At 34.8% G+C, this 22657-nt stretch overlaps 1 protein-coding gene across 3 annotated transcripts in view; it reads left to right on the top strand.

Annotated features, from left to right (window-relative positions):
- Positions 1–20769, top strand: part of LOC126814583 (H(+)/Cl(-) exchange transporter 7) — a 141762-nt gene extending 120993 nt beyond the window's left edge. For all 3 annotated transcript variants that reach the window (XM_050539829.2, XM_050539830.2, XM_050539831.2), the window contains exons 16-23: positions 2725–2901; positions 4936–5021; positions 5281–5398; positions 6846–6920; positions 7458–7553; positions 9489–9572; positions 9776–9856; positions 18066–20769. In XM_050539829.2, coding sequence (XP_050395786.1) covers positions 2725–2901; positions 4936–5021; positions 5281–5398; positions 6846–6920; positions 7458–7553; positions 9489–9572; positions 9776–9856; positions 18066–18164 — 816 coding nt within the window. In that variant the 3' untranslated portion in view covers positions 18165–20769. The remainder of the gene's footprint in view (positions 1–2724; positions 2902–4935; positions 5022–5280; positions 5399–6845; positions 6921–7457; positions 7554–9488; positions 9573–9775; positions 9857–18065) is intronic.
- Positions 20770–22657: the final 1888 nt, after the last annotated feature.

Genomic DNA, 22657 nt, shown 5'->3' on the forward strand with positions numbered 1-22657 from the left:
GAGTAAACAAAGGCTGAAATTGCATGGCTACGGAATTTCCCTTATCGTTTTTAACAGTTTGAATTTACAGTGCTAAAGGTGGTTCCATGGGAAATCCCCTTGTGACGCCATTGTCTAAATCCAGCATGTTTTGAGTAAAATTTCTGTAACTTTTCGTGAATTTTCGCCAAATTAAAGACATGATTTGTACAGGATCCCATTCATAGTTGCTAAGGCATACTGTGTGAGTTGGATTACGCTAGAGTAAACAAAGGCTGAAATTGCATGGCTACGGAATTTCCCTTATCGTTTTTAACAGTTTGAATTTACCGCACTAAAGGTGGTTCCATGGAAAATCCCCTTGTGACGCCATTGTCTAAATCCAGCATGTTTTGAGTAAAATTTCTGTAACTTTTCGCGAATTTTCGCCGATTTAAAACATGATTGTACAGGATCCCATTCATAGTTGCTAAGGCATACTGTGTGAGTTGGATTACGCTACAGAGTGTGTATTTTTGTAGGTTTTTTTTTACGCAAAATAGCGTTTTTTTGTCCAGTTTTTTGCTTCACATAGAAATCGTAGATATTTGTGCTGCAGTTCAGTGTGTTTGATCATAATCTATGGTTTGATGAGTGTACAAAATGTAGTAGTGACTCGGATGATAATGTCGCCTGTCTAACCTCGTGGGTTTTCTTCTGGTCCTCCGGTTTCCTCCAACTGCTGTTGTAAAGTTATTGAATATTTTCAAAAAAAAATTCTGTATTGTGTACCAAAGAGATGCCTCTGAAAGCAGCATACTTCATTTCTAACATTTTGCATCAATAAATATTTTTTATTGCACTCAGAAGTGGGAACTTTTTTTCTTTTTTTTCCTGATTTCAAGTTGTCAATTCTACCTCCATCTACATTCAAGTAAAAAATATTTCCCTTATTTTCTTTACAGATTCAGAAAGCCCTTTTTATACTCTTTCTAAATATATATACTTTGTAGGGCACCAATTTCCGTCGCAATACCAGAAATTAGGCTTATGCACGAAAGGGGTTTGGGAACAAAAAATGGTTATGCACTTATGGGTTAACTGGTTCACTGTTTTGGTTAACATCAGTGTGATCTAGCAAAAATTGGTGTTATCTGAGGCAATTTGTTTAGTTTTTACCCCAGTACCATAAATATTAGAATTTATAAACGTCTAACTGACAATTTTCAGTTAAAGAGTCAACCATACAGATATTGTCATGCATTTATAATCCTCCTCTATATAAATAAAACTGTGTTCATTTCAACTTAAAGCTTACAGATATACATTCCCACGAAAGTATTTATAGAGTAGTTATTTCCAATAAATGTATGGCATATTTGGTATATATGGAAAGTAGAGGTGCTCAATCTTACTAGGTTGAAAAATACAGAATTCCCTGAAAAACACCCATGGGGCACCCTCAAGACAATAATGTGTAGGTGTCACTAACTGGCTGCTTGTCTGTTTGCGTGCAGCAAGGAGCGCTTCATATGTGTTGTTCTAATGTGAGAACATTGAGAGGTTTAAACATCCAGTAGTAACTGCGATTAAACAGTGAAAAAAGAAGTTGGCAGAGGATAATTCAAGAATTTACTAAGCTTCGATATTTATGGGACATGAACTGTGACTAATGACAGATACAAGCTGGAAATAAATTTTTCCTCAAAATAAAGTCATGTAACAAACAAGACGGTTTAAGATAGATTCTTGCAGCATGGGATACTTTTCTTGCGATTATAATGTTTTGTGAGGGATTTTATACAGAAACTTCTGACAGATAAATTTGTTAGAATATCTTTTTAGTCCAAATATATCATCAAATCACAGAGTTTGTATGTGGTAAGGCATCCTTAAATAAATATCTTAGATAAATGAAAGTGTTAATATCTCCTATATGTTTTCATTTAATACCTTAGTACAGTTATTTTAATACAATATTGCAAAACAAAATGAAACATATTGATTTTCAACACTTGGAGTGATTCTATGAATGATGTGCAGTGTACAAATGTGATAAAATGAAACAGGAAATGAAATCTCTCAGAATGTTAAGAGTCAAAAATTTTAATATCATTCCTATTACGACAAAGTTATTTCTTGTCTGCTAAAGCATTCAACTTTTTTTCTTGCTTGTTGCACGACCACAGTTGTCGAATATGATTAAGATATAATTTTGTACACACAAACCTCATTTTTTCTAAGATATTTTAAAGATATACTAGGTTGCCAGGCAACGAAACGTACGCCCACAGCAGCTAAATCTTCTGAGCGGTCGACAAGGGTTGTCACATATTTATTCTTTTGTAGGTAATTGGGGGCATTTATAAGACAGCTTCATACAGATCAGATTTTAATTTTTGTCATTTGAGGGTTCACAAGGTTCTACAAACTGAAACAAGGGCCTTAACTCTGGAAGTAATTTATAGCAAATTTTGAAATTTGACAGGCTTTTTCATTTTACTAATTTAAATAATTTAATCAATTTCATACAGATCAGATGAAATTTTTGCCATATATATATATATTAGCACAACCATAAAGCTGCTATATATATAATATATATATATGTATATATGTGGAACCAGGTGGTTCTGTAATGTCTGACTCCTGGATATGTGAAATTTCATGTCATTTCTTCCAGATGACAAGATCAAGATTATTCGATGTGATGGCATATGTGGACTGTATATTTAATAACATTGCATGGCTTTTTTTTTATTATAGGCCAAAGATGTTGGTAAATATGCTTTAATTGGAGCAGCATCTATGTTAGGTGGTATTTTGCGAACAACTATAAGTTTAACAGTTATAATAGTAGAATGTACAGGAGATATTTCTTTTGGCCTTCCTATTATGTTAACACTAATGATATCGAAGTGGGTTGGTGACTTTTTTACTACAGTAAGTAACTATTTATATTTTTATACGCCCACATTTTCATGTGGACGTATATTGTCGTCACCCCTGTCCGTCAGGACGTCCGTCCACAATTGTTTGTGGACACTCTACAGGTCACAATTTTTATCCGGTTTCAACGAAACTTGAAATATAGGTTTATCTCCCTAAGATCTTGGCTCCATTCGATATTGGCATGTTTCGAATCGTAACTTCATGGATTATTGTGCCTGATTGTATGAAAAATCGCGTTTTTAGCTTGTGGACCCACCCTATAGAGGTAACAATTTTTATCCGATTTTGTTGAAACTTGAAATGTAAGTTTATAATCCAAAGATCTCGGTTCCTTTCGATATTCGCGCATATCGAACCGTAACTTCCTGAATTATGGCCCCAGATTGTACGAAAAATCGTGTTTTTAGCTTGTGGACCCTATAAAGGTCATAATTTTTATGAGATTTAAAAAAACGTTTTAGTATATCACCGTTACACCTTAAGGATGGTTGAGTTCAAATTTCGTGAAAATCGGACCAAAATGGCTGCCCCTCGTACTCAAATAGTGTAAAATTATGGTATATCAATGTTGTGGACCCCTAGAGGTCACAATTTTATTCTGATTTTGATGAAACTTGAAATTTAAGTTTATAACCCAAAGATCTTGGTTCCTTTCGATATTAGCGCATATCGGATAGTAACTTCCTGAATTATGGCCCCTGATTGTACGAAAAATTGCGTTTTTAGCTTGAGGTTCCTCTCGATGTCACAATTATTATCCGATATAAAAAAACATTCAAATATATCACTGTTACACCGTAATTTTGGTTGAGTTCAAATTTTGTGAAAATCGGGCCAATACTGCCGGACAAAATGGCCGACCCTCGTATGCAAATAGTGTATAGCATTTTTATCAGATTTAAAAAAACGTTTTAATATATCACCGTTACACCCTAAGGATGGTTGAGTTCCAATTTCGTGAAAATCGGACCAAAACTGACAGACAAAATGGCTGCCCCTCGTACTCAAATAGTGTAAAATTATGGTATATCAATGTTGTGGACCCTCTAGAGGTCACAATTTTGATCTGATTTTGATCAAACTTGAAATGCATGTTTATAACCCAAAGATCTTGGTTCCTTTCGATATTCAGGCATATTGGGTAGTAACTTCCTTAATTAAGGCTCCTGATTGTATGAAAAATCATGTTTTTAGCTTGTTGTAGAGGTCACAATTTTTATCCGATTTAAAAAAAACATAACGTGAAAATATCACCATTACACACTAAGATCTTGGTTCCTTTTGATAATCGCTATATCCGAACGTAACTTTCCCTGGATTATGGCTCCTGATTGTTCGAAAAATCACATTTTTAGCTTGCGGAGTCTCTAGAGGTCACAATTTTTTTTCCCGATTTTAAAGACATATTTCACTATTCCACCATAATGAAGGTTGGATTAAATTTTGGGAATGAAACTGCCCAACAAAATGGCCGCTCTTTGTACACAAATTGTGTAAAAGTATGCAGTACGAAGGTTGTGGAGTGTGGACCCTTTAGAGGTGAAACTTAAAACAGATCTTTATATCCCAAAGTTCTCAGTCTCTTTTGATATTTGCGCATTTCAGACCATAACTTTCTGGATTATTGCCCCTGATTGTACAAAAAATCCCGTTTGTTTTTAGCTTGTTCTCCATCCATCTCTTGCGAAATGTGGGTGTATCCTGCCTGGCAGCCGCTGGTTTTTCAAGATAAGACATGAATATTTTGGGACTAAAGTTTTTGATGAAAGGGACCACAAGAGACCTCACTTTAAATTGGTAGTTCTATTTTTGAAGGAGGGTTTTGCAACTTACACTATGGATTGCAGTCACAAATCCCGATCTTTGGTAATCTTTGACAGAAATATACTTCCCCTTTATCATGGGAAAATCATATTAGGTCAAACAAACTGTGTTTCAGATTTACATTCATATTGGCATTGCAAAACATAATTAAATTTCAGATTGGAATGTTATGTAAAGTTATTTTATTCATAATTTTTATAGGGTTTATATGATATGAATGTAGAAGTGAGTGGTATACCATTATTGTCATGGGAACCTCCACCACTTTGTGAAAATATTAAAGCCAGGTTGGTATATGATTCCCTTTTTTGCATACATTTACTGTAAACATTCAACAAAAAATATTATATGCTTAATTATGAACTTTTAAATAGCAAAATAATCTACAACAGATTCCATCTTTTTAAAAAAGAGACCATACAAACTAGGATTTTGGGATGGGCAGGAGCATTCCATATCATTAAAGGTTTATTTAACAAGAGTTGAAAAATAGCATTTGACATAGAGCTTATTGATATGTAATTTGTAATGCATTCATATTTACAGTGAGGTTATGAGTCAACCTGTTTTATCATTACATACAGAAGAAAAAGTGGGATCTATTTTAGAAATATTAGAATCAGAAACTTATGGTGGTTTTCCTGTTGTTGAAACTAATCCAAAGGTATTAGACGGTTTTTAGTTTAAATGATAAATTTTCTTCGTAAACCTGTTCTTTTCTCAGAAAGTTAAAATGTCATCAATGTAAAGAAAATCCAGATATATGTGTGACAAACTGTAAGACTATGCAGTGCTATGCAGTCGCTGGTTAGATGTGGAAAATATGCCGGGAGAACTCCCCACATCCAACGTGTGATGCATACTCTCTTTTCTTCTAATCTTCTTCCAGGTTACTCGATCTCGTAGTCACGTGCACCAAATCGAATATGTAGCACCATGGGCCTTTCTGTCAGACGTGGAGAGCGGGAGATGTCAGACCGGTCGCCACATCATACGTACGACCCATGCATCTTTTCTTACTACATATTTCTGTAGCTTTGTGGTCATCTAGAATTTGCCTCTAGCTGTCTTTACTTCTGCTTCACGTTGTGTGTTCTTACTGGTTTATTAAGACGTTTGTCCTCTATATATCATATAGCTGCTTACAGATGGTACATTGCACAGTACATATTACAATATTAACTAGTTATTCTTGTGTAATTAACAAAATGATTGGTTAAATTAAACCAAATGATGCAATGGTAAATTTCCATGCACGTGATATCTCGTGGTATTTTATAGACACATGTTTTGGCTAAATAACTCTTTTTATGTGTCAACTGTCAATTACAGACTAAGTTGATTTAGTACGCACTATATATAATATATATGTGAATATGTGTGAAACTATTAATTTGCCAAATATATTAATTAATGAAATATAAAGTCATCTTATTTCTCTATTCTTTGTCTATAAATTTAAAAACAATGTCGCAATGACTATATTGCTACAAAACATGTGATTTATTCATTTTCTGTGGTTAAATGTGCTAGTTGTATAATATGGGGAGGAGAGAGAGAGAAATGGGGTTTAACGTCCACTCGACACAAACTAGGTCATTTCGGGACTAACATATGGTTTAATTTTATTTACATAATTCGCTTGCGCGTAGGGGTCTTTAGCAGTGGGAGGAAACCGGAGGACCCGGAGAAAACCCACGAGGTTGGACAGGCGACCCTACTCCTTGCCACGTACAACCGGGGATTCGAAACCACGCCAATCGACTCAATGACAGGCTTTATGATATACCGCGCGCACGCTAACCATTCAGCCATCCAACCCCCCTAATATGAGGAGGGAGTAGTGTTTCAACCTAACAGTGCTCTTTTCATATTCCAACTGTCAAATCTCTTTTCTTGACAGTCATGCAGGTGTTATAATTGGGAACTAATCTTGAGATATTCTGAATTTGAAACTGTGGCACTAATGCATAACTACCACACTACTGGCAAATATAGAACTCAATCATGTCATATTATGGAACTTAGAAGGTCCATGGTCATATCTAAACTTAGTTAGCTTTTTAAACCATGGACCTAAAATTTATTGATATTATTTGTTTTATTTACAGTATCGTCAATATTATAGTGGTAAATTGAAAGGACTCATTTTAAAAAATCAGTTATTAGTTTTACTAAAGAAAAAGGTAAGTCATCAAAGATAAATTACAGGAGATTAGATAAGGAGCTGGTAGTTCTTGCTATAATAGTTTAAAACTAGATAATGTAAAGGGAATTTGCTGAAAATTTCAGTCAAATTGATCCACCCTGAACTGAGTATTTTGCGATTGAATTTTGGGCCTAGCCTTGATCATCATTACTAAAGTCGGTATGCTAAAAAACATAGTCTCAATTATCCATTTTTTGATTTAACAGAAGCGGCAGACCGAGTTCTAATCCAGTAAATATCGCAGACTAGCGATGCCATCGAGATTTGATTATGGTCTAGATAATTAATTAATGTTTAATTAATAATTTAGATAACATTTCAGGCCTAAAGAAAGACCAGCAAATGGCAGATTTAGCTTTTGCAAAATATATATGTATGTTTAAGTTTATTAGGACAAAAACATGTTATCCTTTCTTTCAGCCATGCACAATTTAGAAAACAATAATTGGTTATTTTTAATATATGCACAGTAGTGTGGAGATTTTAAATTATTGGCTCAAAAATCATGTTTCAGATTTTTGCTCCAGAAGGTATGCTTCCACCAGAAGCCAATATAAGATGTAAAGATTTTGATAATCCTTATCCAGTAGGACAAAGACTTACATTAAAGGTAATATATATATTATATATATTTTACAAAGACACTGTTATTTTTTATCTCCAAAATAATAACCATCCATGTGAGACTAAATACTAAAACAAGAAGCCAACAGTAAGGCTGATGTCCGCCTCCGAAATTCCAAAATAAATAGATAGTAGATATTAATTAATTGCACAATATTTTATCGTTTTCAAAAGTATCGAGCAATCAAACTGATTTATCTATACTTAGTCTAAGCATAAAATGTTCATGATCAAACTCAGTCAAGGTTTTGGAATACTATACACTAAGTTTCATCGCTCTCCATCAGTTAGAATCAAAGTTATCTTATCGCAAAGCATCAACCAATGAAATTGCTTATCTCTACTTAGCTTTAGTAGAAAATATTAATCATTGAACTCAAAACATCACTTAATAAACATTTACCCCAAGTTGTTATGTTCCGAAGTCTTGACCAATCAAATTGCTTATCGCCTAGCCTAAGCCGAAAATTTTCATCATTGAACTTAGTTATGGTATTGATATAATGATATAATGAAGTATGCTCGGAGTATCATCGCTCTCACTCAATTAGAACCAAAGTTATCATGTTCCAAAGGCTTGACCAATCAAATTGCCGATGACTGCTTAGCCTTAGTGGAAAATGCGCATGATCGAACTCTGTCAAGGCATTCACCTAATAGACAGGTACACCAAGTTTGAGCATTCTACCTCAATTTAAAGGAGAGTTATTATGTTCCAAATTCTCGACCAACCAGATTGAAGTCTCTGTACTTTGCTTAGCTTCCAGTAAAATACAGATATATATTTGGTTTTGTTTTTTTATATGTTCGATGGCCTACACTACATGAAGATCTGACCGGTTGTATTGGAAGGTCAAGTCAGGGGTCATACAAGTGGCTTTTGACCCTATGATGTCAGACATTGATTAATCAATCAGCGTTGACGTTTCTAGTGGTTTACCCACAGTTCTGTGCATTGCAAGAACTTGCTGTAACAGACCATTTCATTGGCTAATCCCTCACTTCAACCAGAATGCTGGTAATATAACAACTCTTCCAGATCCTCTTGAAGTAAAATGAAATTTTGAACTATCAAAAACAAAACGAAATAGGATCTGTATTTTAATCAGATTGCTCAGCATCAACTTTGTTAAGGTTTTGATGTAAAGAAACTAAACATAAAGTTTCACCACTATCTCTCAATTAGAATCAAAGTTAACGAGCTCCAAAGTATCAATCAATCAAAATGCTTATTGCTCTGCTTAGCCGAAAATGCTCATTATTGAACTTACGTCAAGGTATTGATGTGATGAAACTAGACATCAAGTTTCATCACTTTCACTTAATTAGAATCAAAGTTATCGTGTGCCAATCAAATTGCTTATCTCTGCTTACCCTAAGCAGAAAATGCTCATCTTCGCACTCTATAAACGCCTACATTCTAGCTCAATTAGAAGGAGAGTTATTGTGTCCCAAAAAGTGTGACAGATAGACAGATGGACAGGCTGACACATTTTAATAGTCCCCTGCTTCCTATGAAAGGCCGGGGACAAGTTGAGTATCGGGGAAATATCTGACAATGTACTTACTGCATAAGAAGTGATACCCTGGATCCCTTTTTTCAAACAAAAATAGTTTTTTTCGTCTAATTTTAGTGAAAAAAAAATCAATCTTTCCAATTTCGGAAATTTCCATGTCTAGCCAGGGTCCTTTGTCTCACCGCAAGTTCTTCATTCCCAAATTAATAATTCTTAAAAGTAATTTGCACATTTAATGGGCAAGTAAATTATACTCCTTTGTTTGATCTTGGTATAGGCTTTACATTGGAGTTTTTCTGGCAAAAAGCACATTAAGGGGAGGTAACTCTTTGTGGAACTCCCACTGCACTTTCTTTCACAATCACTGTTTGACAGGCATTATTATCGTTTACTATTTATTAAAGGATATTGAAGTAACAGAGGAAGAGAAAGAACATTTGATTGATCTGAAGCCCTACATGAATTTCAGCCCTTATACAGTTGGACCAGTAATTATAGATTTAAATATTATTAATGTATATAGGCTAATCTTCACTATGTACTAAAACAAATAATACTGTTATGAAAATATTAAAATATCTGTAAAAAAACTCCAATAAACAATATTTATGGACACTGTAATCATTGCATATCAACAATATATTTTTAACAGAATAATTTACTTATATGTATTATTGTTTGTTTTTTTCAGTCATTTTCCATGCCAAGAGTATTTAAACTATTCCGTGGTTTAGGGTTGAGACATTTGATTGTTGTAAATAATAATTATGAGGTAATTTAACATTTATTTTGATATCTTTTAATACCCCTAAAAAGAACTTTTAAAGATAGGTTGCCAGGCAACGAAACATGACCAAAGCAGCTAAGTCGTCCGAGCAGTCAATAAGAGTTGTCGCATATTTTTTCTGTTGTCGGGAATGAAACATTTATGATACACTAAAATCTGATTAAGAGTAACAACTCATTAAGTAATTATCAGAAAATCATTAAGTAATTATACAAAACATTTAATATCATGGATTTAGCTGTTCAAGTTATTAAAATTAATTGAGAATCAATATACTTGTTCGTCTCAAGACCTTAAACTCTATGCATCAATCTAAAGTCAATCGGCTGATAACTTTGATCTCTAGATCAGAGCATCCACAAGATTTGCCATAGTGATCAAATTGATGTCTCTTACATATCAATGCGTATACTGTGAAATGCCATCTTATTTGAGAGAACTTGTGGTACCTTACATGCCATCGAAAAATCTAAGATCAAGTACTAAGAACAACTTTGTTGTCCCAAAATATAAGCTCAGCTCTTTTGGAGCTTGCTCATTTAGTGTTGTTACTGCCAATTTATGGAATTCGCTACCCAGATTTTTTGAAGAGATCAAGGGCCATAATTAGAGCATTTGTTGACGCCGGACGTATAAAATGTGGGACGTATAAAAAGTAAGATATTTTTATACTCCTACATTTTCATGTGGATGTATATTGTCGTCGCCTCTGTTCACAGTGTTTAAGGTCATGAGAAGAAGAAGTCTATGGATTTGCAGCGATTTCCAATAATTACTGCCAGAGTTATGGCCCTTGATCACTTTGAAAAATCCTGTTAATATCCGATTGACTTTAAATTTATACACAGTGTTTAAGTCATGAGACGAAGAAGCCTATATATTTGCAGCGATTTCTGATGTTTACTACCAGAGTTATGGCCCTTGAACACTTCAAAATATCTTGTGTACACTCTTGAGACTAAAGTTAATATCTGATTGACTTAAAACTTATACACAGTGTTTAAGGTCATGAGATAAAGAAGCCTATTGATTTGCAGTGATTTCTTATATTTACTACCAGAGTTATGACCCTTGAACACTTCGAAAAATCTTGTGGATGCACTAGAGGCTAAAGTTAATATCTGATTGACTTTAAATTTATACACAGTGTTTTAGGTCATGAGATAAAGAAGCATATTGATTTGCAGTGATTTCTGAGATTTACTACCAGAGTTATGGCCCTTGAACACTTCGAAAAATCTTGTGGATACAATAGAGGTTAAAATTAATATCCGATTGACTTTTAATATTTAGACAGTGTTTAAGGTCATGAGATAAAGAAGCCTAATGATTTGCAGTGATTTCTGATATTTACTACCAGAGTTATGGCCCTTGAACACTTCAAAAAATCTTGTGGATGCATTAGAGGCTAAAGTTAATATCCGATTGACTTTAAATTTATACACAGTGTTTAAGGTCATGAGACGAAGAAGCCTATAGATTTGCAGCGATTTACTACCAGAGTTATGGCCCTTGAACACTTCGAAAAATCTTGAGGCCATGAGTTTGACAGGCGACCCTATTCCTTGTCACGTACAACAGGGGATTCGAAACCATGCCAGTTGACTCAATGACAGGCCTTATGATACAGCGTGTACGTGCTAACCATTCGGCCATCCAAACACCCCCCCGCCCCCCTCCGATATGCGCGAATATCGAAAGGAACCCAGAACTTGAGGTTATGAACTTACATTTCAAGTTTCAACAAAATCGGATAAAAATTGTGACCTCTATAGGGTCCACAACCTTGATATACCATATTTTTACACTATTTGAGAATGAAGGGCGGCCATTTTGTCGGTGAGTTTTGGGCCGATTTTCACGAAATTCGAACTCAGTCGCCCTTAGGGTGTAACGGTGATATAATAATATGTTTTTTTTAAATCGGATAAAAATTATGACCTCTATAGGGTCCACAAGCTAAAATCGTGATTTTTCGTACAATCAGGGGCCATAATTCTGGAAGTTACGTTCCGATATGCACGAATATCGAAAGGAACCGAGATCTTTGGGTTATAAACTTACATTTCAAGCAGACCCGTCAACCCCTCAGGGCTAAAATGCAGTAGGGTAGTGTAAAAAATGCAGTAGAAACCATGATTTGGCAGTAGATTTCCAAAAACGCGTAAATTCGCACTTCCAAGGGTAATTAATTTAGAAATGATACACTGAACTGCAGGCCCAAATGGGTAATAGATAAAATATTACATTATTTATGTAATTAAACCAAAATTGAATATGTAGCCTACAAAAAGAAATAATTAGTAACGTAAAAAAAAAAATTACCAGTCCAGTGTAGGCTACTGGCAGTAGTAGGCCTACCAGTACCACTTTTCTTTTTGTTTTAACTTAGCATGATTTGAAAATATCCTTGTGACGTGTGTTCCCCATTCCGAGAGTTTTTGTCAATATTGTTTCATGAAAGATTATATAGAATTTCTACGTTAGGAATAGAGAGAGGATGGGGGGCTTAAAAAATTGGTATCGATTTAATCATGCCCCCCATGGCGATTATCCTCTCAATGTATGGGATTTTTCCCCCCGTGATTCCGTAAATCTGCTTTTACATTTATTCTAGAGAGTGTTACATGTAAGTCAGAATCGTCGAGACGTATTCCCATCTTGTTGTGTTGCATTCGAAGTATTGTATTAGATGCTGTACGTACGTACGCGCGCTAACGAAAATGTCAGCCATTGCTGCCGTAAATTGGTCGCAATTTGTTTAGTTTATCGCTACGCATTTTAAGAGTATTTAGAACACGTGCCAATAATTATATCCGCTTTATTAACTCTAAAATAGGTTGAAAAGAATTTGAGAACAAATCTCTTAGCTAAATTACACCTTACAATATTCCAAATCGATGTTGATAACCGAAAGTTATTGTTTACATGCAAAGAGTTACTTCCCTTAGTTCCATAGTTTTGGCGAGAAAATTAAAAAACTCGTTGTTTGAAAATGCGGTAGAAATCTATTACTGCGCAGCAGAACGGTACATGGGGCCTTTTCGCAGCACTTTACCGCGTGATGCGGTAGAGTTGACAGGTCTGATTTCAAGTTTCATCAAAATAGGATTAAAATTGTAACCTCTATAGTGTCCACAACCTTGATATACCATATTTTTACGCTATTTGAGAACGAAGGGCGGCCATTTTGTCTGTCCACAAGCTAAAAACGCAATTTTTTCGTACAATCAGGGGCCATAATTCAGGAAGTTACGGTCCAATATGTGCGAATATCGAAAGGAACCGAGATCTTTGTGTTATAAACTTACTTTTCAAGTTTCAACAAAATCGGATAAAAATTATGACCTCTATAGGGTCCACAACCTTGATATACCATATTTTTACGCTATTTGAGAACGAACGGCGGCCATTTTGTCTGTCAGTTTTGGGTCGATTTACACGAAATTCGAACTCAGCCGTCCTTTGGGATTAATGGTGATATAATAATACGTTTTTTTAAATCAGATAAAAATTATGACCTCTATAGGGTCCACAAGCTAAAAATGCGATTTTTCGTACAATCAGGGGCCATAATTCAGGAAGTTACGTTCCGATATGCGCGAATATCAAAAGGAACCGAGATCTTTGGGTTATAAGCATATATTTCAAGTTTAAACCAAATCGGATAAAAATTGTGACCTCTACAGTGTTGACAAGCTAAAAACGTGATTTTTCGTACAATCAGGGGCCATAATCCATGAAGTTACAGTCCGATACATGCCAATATCGAAAGGAACCGAGATCTTAGGGTGATAAACCTATATTTCAAGTTCCATTGAAATCGGATAAAAATTGTGACCTGTAGACAGTAGACGGACGGACAGACATGGGAGACGACAATATACGTCCACATGAAAATGTGGGCGTATAAAAATATGCAACAACATGTGTTGACTGCTTGGACGACTTAGCTGCTGTGGGTGTATGTCTCGTTGCCTGGCTACCTATCTTTATCTGATTTTGAAGGAACTTGAAATATAGGTTTATCTCCAAAATATCTTGTTCCTTTCGATATTGGGATGTATCCGATCGTAATTTCATGGAATATGGCCCCTTATTGTACCAAAATCATGTTTTTAGCTTGTGGTAGGTTGCCGCACCATAAATAAATATCTCCAAATTTCTCGACAATTACACCACAATATTTATATATATACCAAGCCTTAAATCAGTTTCACACATTTATAGTCACTAAATAAACGGTCACGTTGCACTTAATAAGCTATGACCATTCCATCTATAAATAATAGACTGAAAAGTGGTTACAAGTATCAGCCATAACATCCGGGCACTTTTGAGTAAAAAGTAGATTACATGCCCTTGTTTTGAAATTAGTCTCGCTTAACCAGTCTATCTACGTCTGAATGACAGGCCGGGATAATCAAGACTACCTTTTTATGAAACATAACAGAAAGCTGGAACAGGAAATTGAATTTAGAAACATGTGCATTAGGCAACAATTGTTTTAAGAACCTTGTAAAAGTAAAATGAAACAGTCTGTAGGGAAAATTTTCGCTGCACGGGACACCGAACTTGTGGAGACCCTAGAGGTCACAATTTTTATCCAATTTTGATGAAACTTGAAATTCATGTTTATGACTCAAAGATCTCGATCCTTTCAATATTCACACATATCTGACCATAACTCCCTGGGTGATTGTAAGAAAAATCGGGTTTTTAGCTTGTGGTCACAATTTTTATCCCCCCAAAAAATATATCACCGTCTAAATTTCGTAAAAATGGCCTCTCCTTGTTGACTCTCTAGAGGTCACAATTTTTATTCGATTTTGATGAAAGTTAAAATATCCTCTTCAAAAAAAGTAGGGGATATTGAAATGCAAATACCTATGCAGGTTGTTACATGATAAATAGTCATGGACACTTGAACATGCTTTGAAAGTATGTTCACAGATGAAGAACTTGTCGCCCAAACAGAACCACTGAGCTGCATGTGTGACACGCAATAGGGCCATACACGTGGGAGGGGTTCATTGTCAAATTTGACACTTCAAGGAAGGGTTGATGAAAACTGCTGCTTGCTGGTTTATCTTATCCATGATTGCGTTCCTATCCATGATTTACTGTTTAGCATATCTTTGCTTTAGTGTGTTACGTTTAATTTGATCAGGAGACGTGTTTGTCGACGTCAACCGACAACACTGCAAGAATTGGCCATGACACTGCAAGAGGAGTGGATCAGATTGCCCCAAATCGTGATTGGACGGTTAGTTAGGAGCATGCCGCGACGAATTGCTGAATGTCTGAGGATTGGTGGAGCAATTACTCATTATTAAGATAAAAATCAAAAACGTCCATTTTCACTTTTGACAGTGTATCTCTTTGCGAGTGAAATGGGGTCGTCAGATAAGCTGCCCAGATGAACTTTTTATGTTCATGTGTAGGCAATTGGCCTTGTTATTAACATAAACTGGTTACCTCTAATAAAAACAGCAGTGCATTTCTGCAGTTTTGTATTGTTTTTAAATATCCCCTACTTTTTTTGAAGAATATATATATGTTTATATCCCGAAGATCTCAGTTCCTTTCGATATTCGCGCATTTCAGACCATCATTTCCTGGATTATGGCTAAACAAAAAGCGATTTTCGTACAATCAGGGGCCATAATTCAGGCAGCTACTATCCGATATGCGCAAATATCGAAAGGAACCAAGATCTTTGGGTTATAAACATGCATTTCAAGTTTCATCAAAATCAGATGAAAATTGTGTCCTCTAGAGTGTCCACAATCTAAAAACGTGATTTTCCGTACAATCGTCGAATCCGGGAAGTTGTGGTCCGATATATGCCAATATCGAAAGGAACCGAGATCTTTTGGAGAAAAACCTATATTTTAAGTTTCGTCAAAATAGAAAGATAGGTTGCGAGGTAACGAAACATACGGCCACAGCAGCTAAATCGTCCGGTAATGAAAGATTTATAATACACTAAAATCTGATTAAGTGTAACAACTCATGAAGTAATTATCAATCTGAAGTCAATCGGATGATAACTTGAACCTCTAGAGCGTCACAAGATTTTTCAAAGTGATCAAGGGCCATAACTTTGGCAGTAATTATCGGAAATCGTTGAAAATCAATAGAATTCTTTGTCTCATGACCTCAAGCACTGTGTATAAATTTAAAGTCAATCGGATATTAACTTTAGCCTCTAGAACATCCACAAGATTTTTTGAAGTGATCGAGGGCAGTAATTATCGGGAATTGCAGAAAATCAATAGGATTCTCCGTCTTATGACCGTAAACACTGTGTATAAATTTAAAGTCAATCGGATATTTACTTTGGCCTCTAGAGCGTCCACAAGATTTTTTGAAGTGATCAAGGGCCATAACTCTGGAAGTTATTATCGAAAATCGCTGAAAATGAACAGACTTCTTCATCTAGTGGTCTTAAACATTGTGTATAAATTTAAAGTCAATCAGATATTAACTTTGGGCTCTAGAGCGTCCACAAGATTTTTTGAAGTGATCAAGGGCCATAACTGGAAGTAATTATCGAAAATTCGTCTAATGACCTTAAACACTGTGTATAAATTTAAAGTCAATCTGATATTAACTGTAGCCTACAAGATTTTTCAAAGTGATCAAGGGCCATAACTCTGGCAGTAATTATTGGAAATCGCTGAAAATCAATAGGCTTCTTCGTCTCATGACCTTACACACTGTGTATAAATTTAAAGGCAATCGGATATTAACTTCAGCCTTTGGCAGTAATTATCGGAAATCGTTGAAAATCAATAGAATTCTTTGTCTCATGACCTCAAGCACTGTGTATAAATTTAAAGTCAATCGGATATTAACTTTAGCCTCTAGAACATCCACAAGATTTTTTGAAGTGATCGAGGGCAGTAATTATCGGAAATTGCTGAAAATCAATAGGCTTCTCCGTCTTATGACCGTAAACACTGTGTATAAATTTAAAATCAATCGAATATTAACTTTGGCTTCTAGAGCGTCCACAAGATTTTTTGAAGTGATCAAGGGCCATAACTCAGGCAGTAATTATCGGAAATCACTGAAAATCAATAGACTTCTTCGTCTCATGACCTTAAACACTGTGTATAAATTTAAAGGCAATCGGATATTAACTTCAGCCTCTAGAGCGTCCACAAGCAATTGTGGACGCCGGATGGACGACGGGGGTGACCTGTAGAGTGTCCACAAACAAATTGCGGACTTATGGATGTCTGGACAGGGGCGACAATATACATCCACATGAAAATGTGGGCGTATAAAAACTCTTTAAAGGAGCTAAATCGCTAATATTTGAGACCTAGAAATTGACACAAATGGGTCGCAACGCATACAATAATGTTATCAGAATGTATATGAACTGATTTACATTCTATCGTTTCCGTTTTTACTCTAATTTCAAATCAGTTACGTTCGGCGAAATACGCCAGAAGTCTCATTCGAATATCAATTTCTAGCGTCTGGTTATTCCAGTCTATTGCGCATGTTCTCCATATAAGAATATGGCGTCAGCACTTGACATGACTTATGGAATCTCTAGTCTCATTCTTTCTTGTCCCTTGTTAAAAATGACACTGAAACACATTATGGTACACGATTCGTGTACCAGTGGTGAAATGTTTATTTTGTCTTAAATATTGGATATCAGAAGACCATTTTTTCCCCGTAAGATCACATCAATGTTGATTTAAACTGACAAATAATTGGTGTTTTCAATGAGGAAGATTTTGGATGATATTGAGTTGGAAACTTGGCTACTTTAATATATCACCGTTACACCTTAATGAACATAAGTATGTAATACGAAGGTTGTGGACCCTCTAGAAGTCACAATTTTTGTCTGATTTTGATGAAACTTAAAATAAATGTTTATATCCCAAAGATCTCAGTTCCTTCCTTTTGCGCATTTCAGACCATAACTTACTGGATTATGGCCCCTGAATGTACGAAAAATCAGTTTTTTTGGTAGCTTGTTCTCTTTCCATCTCTTGCAAAATGTGGCCATATCTTGCATATTAGGTAAATAAATTATAACTTGACTAGAAATTGTTTTAGCTTCACACATTTTTATGGCAAGAATTATTTAATTTCATCTTTCTACATTACTTCACAATGTTTCTAAATTTTACATAATGCTTTCAATTATCTTCTGTTTTTTTAGCCTGTTGGTATGGTCACAAGAAAAGATCTAGCTAAATACAGAGCAGAGTCCAAAAGAGGAATGTTGAAAGTAGAACATTTAAAGATAGAAAATGTGTAAAATCCAACAACTGTCTTTTGTTCATGTTTATATGGAATCTTTAAATTCTTCAATATTTAAGGGAAAGAAATATGTTTGTTCATAACCAAAAAATGTTGACAGTATTATTATTTGCTAAATATTGACACCTGTATTTAAGCACTCTTTACCAAACAATAATTACAGAACTACTCTGGGATATATCAAATATATAGGTATATATGCAATTGTTTACCAGGATATTATGTAAAACAAATGTATGACAAAATATATAAGATCTGGTAATTTCCTAAACAACGACAATGTGATGTAATATCTGAGAACATCATGTATGATAATAATGCTCCCAGATATTAGAAAGTGTTTTTCTATTTGGATATTAAATGGTCACCGTATCTTTTTATTTTGTGCTAAATCATGGCCATATGAAATAAATATTCTGGTTCTCAGATAATCCCGCTCAATTCACAAGGGTCGCATGACATATTTTTATTTTAAAAAATAAAGTCTCATTAATTACGATAGGTAAATATCTCACCTTGGTTAAAGGAAGTAAATATAAAAAAAATTAAATGAATGCATAGACTCAGTTATCAAGTACACAACACTAATAATGTTAATGACCATACATTCCAATAAACAACATAAGATAAATGCAGTGCCTTGAAATTAGATGTGTATGAGAAGTCATTTAAACATGCATTATGCAAGAGCTAAATCGATCTGTTGCTGGTCTTTCTTAGGCCTGAAATGTTATGTAAATTATTAATTTAACGTAAAAATGTATATTCGAGACTTTATCATACCAATTTCCGTAATGGCTAATATGTTGGTTCAGAATGAAGCAATTTGACTGAAATTTTCAGCATATTTGTTCAATTTCTATTTATTAACTATTATAGCGAGAACTGTCCGCTCTTCATCTAAACTTACCTAATGCCCCTTTAACCAAGTAGTCACCCTTTGACAAAATTAACACAAAGCGTCCATTTAGATTGGCGTGTTTCTAGATACAACGCGAGAGTCGCTGTTAAGCCAGCACGGTGAAAAAGTCGCTGGTCGGCGACTTTGTCGTCGTACTACCTTATCGGCGACCCGCGACTTTCACAACACGAGAGTCGCCGTTAAGCAAGTCGCCGATTTTTTCGGCGCATGGCTTAACGGCGACTCTCGTGTTGTGAAAGTCGCGAGTCGCCGATAAGGTAGTACGACGAAAAAGTCGCCGATCGGCGCCTTTTTCGTCGTGCTGGCTTAACGGCGACTCTCGCATTATATCTAGAAACCCGCCGATGTAAATGGACGCTTTCAGCCACCATAAGGATTATCTTAGAACCAGAATATCTTTTTGTATGGCCCATTTGTATTCTTTTTTTTTTTTTTAGAGTTACATGTATTATATTATAGTTTTCAATATATATTTATACAATTACTGTGTACATATTAAAAGATCTTAGAGACTGTTATTTTTTATCACCATGGGCCTTATTCTTAATTTATGTCCAGAATTTATATCCAAGACCCAGTTGGAGTTCTAGATAATTTTGAGTCAAATTCTATGAACAGATTGTCAGTCAACCCATTTCCTTTAATATTAAAAAATAACCATATGAAAACATAACAGATTCAGTTTAAGACTGTCACTGTCTTGTTATATAGGTCTGGGGCCTGTTTCACGAAATTTTAACTAAGATAAAATCCAAATTTTAGTAATTTGATTGGATAATATTAGTTTGATTTTAGTGCTTAGCCAATCACAATTGAAGTATCTACTAAAATTTGGATTTTATCTTTAGTTAAAATTTCGTGAAACAGGGCCCCGATGATCAACTTCAGTTTTATTTTAAAATAAACAGCTGGTTAGTTGTCTGCTGCTTCTATTGACTATTCTACCAAGAATACTGGTGTCATTGATATTTGTAAGTGGATGATTCTGCATCAACAATGCTTAGGGTTATTATGCATCTATTTTATTTAAATCTGAAGCTTAGAGCCTAAAAATTGTATGTGGAAATACTATGAAACGAAAACCAGAGTGTGCATTTAAACATTAATTTATGCAGTGATCACCTTTGACAACATAACCTAGTCAAACTTCCATTTACGTAACTGGATTAATAATTATAATAATTATAGAGAATCTGGGAGTGCCATTTTTCTTTCAAATATATTTGGTAGTACTATATGTTTTAAGTGATAAAAAAGCTTTCTCTTCAAATATGTTTAGCTAAAAATGATTATTACAAGTTATGATGGTTGTGGATTGTGATTATACCAAGGTTAAGAGTATATTTTACCTCAAAAGTTTTTTAATGAATTATGCATCTTATAACATATTATTCATATACTTTTAGTAGTACTGCAGTTTATGTACATAATTTAAATATTCTTTTGCAAACAATGGGCATGTATATTATATAAATTATGAAGAAATGATAGAGTAATTTTGAAAATCCCTTAAAATATTGTGAGAAACGCAAGATAAACTGTGATAATCGAATTGTTTGATTAATCCATTGTAGAGTTCAAATATGAGAAATATGTTGATTTTTATGTGTTTTTTTTATATATTTCAAATTATTTTATTCTTACATTCCCCACACAAATTATTAAAGGCGCTTGTCTTTCATTACAGGCTTTAGTTTTTTTTATTTTCCCAGTAGGCCAAAGAGGCTTATGTCCAGAGCGGTGTTACCAACTCAATAGTTTTAATAGATCAACATTAGAATATAGAATAATGAGTGTCAGTGAAAACAAATGGATTGACAGTTCTGCATAAGATATAGTGAAAGATTGCTGTAAAATTAGACAAAAAAAAAAGAGAGACCTTTTGATCAATCAGAATTGAAAGAATAGTTGACCAGACTTTTTTCTCTTCTGTTTCTTGTCTTCCTTTTTAACATTTGTAGACCTAATTATCGTAAAACACTCAGGACAATTTTGTAGGTATGTGAATTTCTTCATTATTACATATTTATTCTTTTGTAGGTAATTACGGGCATTTAATAGACAATTCATACAGATGACACAATTTTGGTCGTTGGAGGGTTCACAAGGTTCTAAAAACTAAAACAAGGGCCATAACTCTGGAAGTAATCTACAAAAATTGATGAAATTCATCAGGCTTTTTCGTTTCACTAATTCAAATAATACATATAAATTTCATACAGATTGGATGATAACTTTTGTCGTTCGAATGTTCACAAGGTTCAACAACCATACCCTATCAGCTGAAAAAGGAATCAAAGTTGTCCATCATATTTTGAAATAAACCTACGTACTCGGGTAGCTATGGGACGTTCTGAAGCCAGAAGATTTTTTGTTCTGAAGGGCACTTTTCAAGTTTGCCTTAGCAACGCGAACATATGTAGCAAAGATTAACTTTGTCCGCAAAGATTTGAATTAAATCGATTTTTTTCCTGATTTCGGGGGCGTACAGCCCCCTTACCCCAGGGGATGTGCAACTTAAGAATTCCCATTCTGATCATCGGCCATGATGGTGCCTCTGTTAGGCATAGTGCCAATTTTGTCTGAGTTTAGGAACAACGGTCAGCTAGCTCCCCTACTATAATGGGGGGAGCAATTTCATACAGATCAGGTTATAGTTTTTATCCTTTGAGGGTTCACAAGGTGAACAAGCGGTGGTCAAGCAAGATACGCCAACATTTTGCAAGAGATGGATAAAACAAAACAGATTTTTTGTGCAATTGGGAGCCATAATCCAGAAAGTTATGGTCTGAAATGCGTAAATATCAAAAAGAACAGATCTTTTGGATATAAAGATATATTTTTGGTTTCATTAAAATTTGATAAAAATTGTGACATCTAGGGAGTCCACAACCTTTGTATTACACAATTTGTGTACAAAGAGCAGCCACTTTCAATTTGATTTTCCCGAAATATGAATTCAACCTTCATTATGGTGGAATGGTGATATATTGAAATAGTTTTTAAAATCGGATAAAAAATTGTGACCTCTAGAGAATCCACAAGCTAAAAAAGCAGTTATTCGAAAAATCTGGGGCCATAATCCAGAAAGTTACTTCGGATATATGCACGTAATCAAAAGGAACCAAGATCTTTGTGATCTAAACATAAATATACCAGCGGCTGCCAGGCAGGATACGCCCACATTTTCGCCAGATGGATAGAGAACAAGCTAATAAAAGTGATTTTTCCTACAATCAAGGGCCATAACTCAGGAATTACAATTCGATATGCACAAATATCTAAAGGAACCACGATCTTTGGGTTGTAAACTTACATTGCAAGTTTCAACAAAATCGGATAAAAATTGACCTCTACAGGCTCCACAACCTTGATATACCATATTTTTACGCTATTTGAGAACGAGGGACGGCCATTTTGTCTTGTCAGTTTTGAGCCGATTTTCACGAAATTCGAACTCAGCCGTCCTTAGGGTGTAACGGTGATATAATAATACAGTTTTTTTTAAATCGGATAAAAATTATGACCTCTATAGGGTCCACAAGCTACAAACGCGATTTTTCGTACAA

The sequence above is a fragment of the Patella vulgata genome, chromosome 3, assembly GCF_932274485.2.
Source record: "Patella vulgata chromosome 3, xgPatVulg1.2, whole genome shotgun sequence".
Lineage (NCBI taxonomy): Eukaryota > Metazoa > Mollusca > Gastropoda > Patellidae > Patella > Patella vulgata.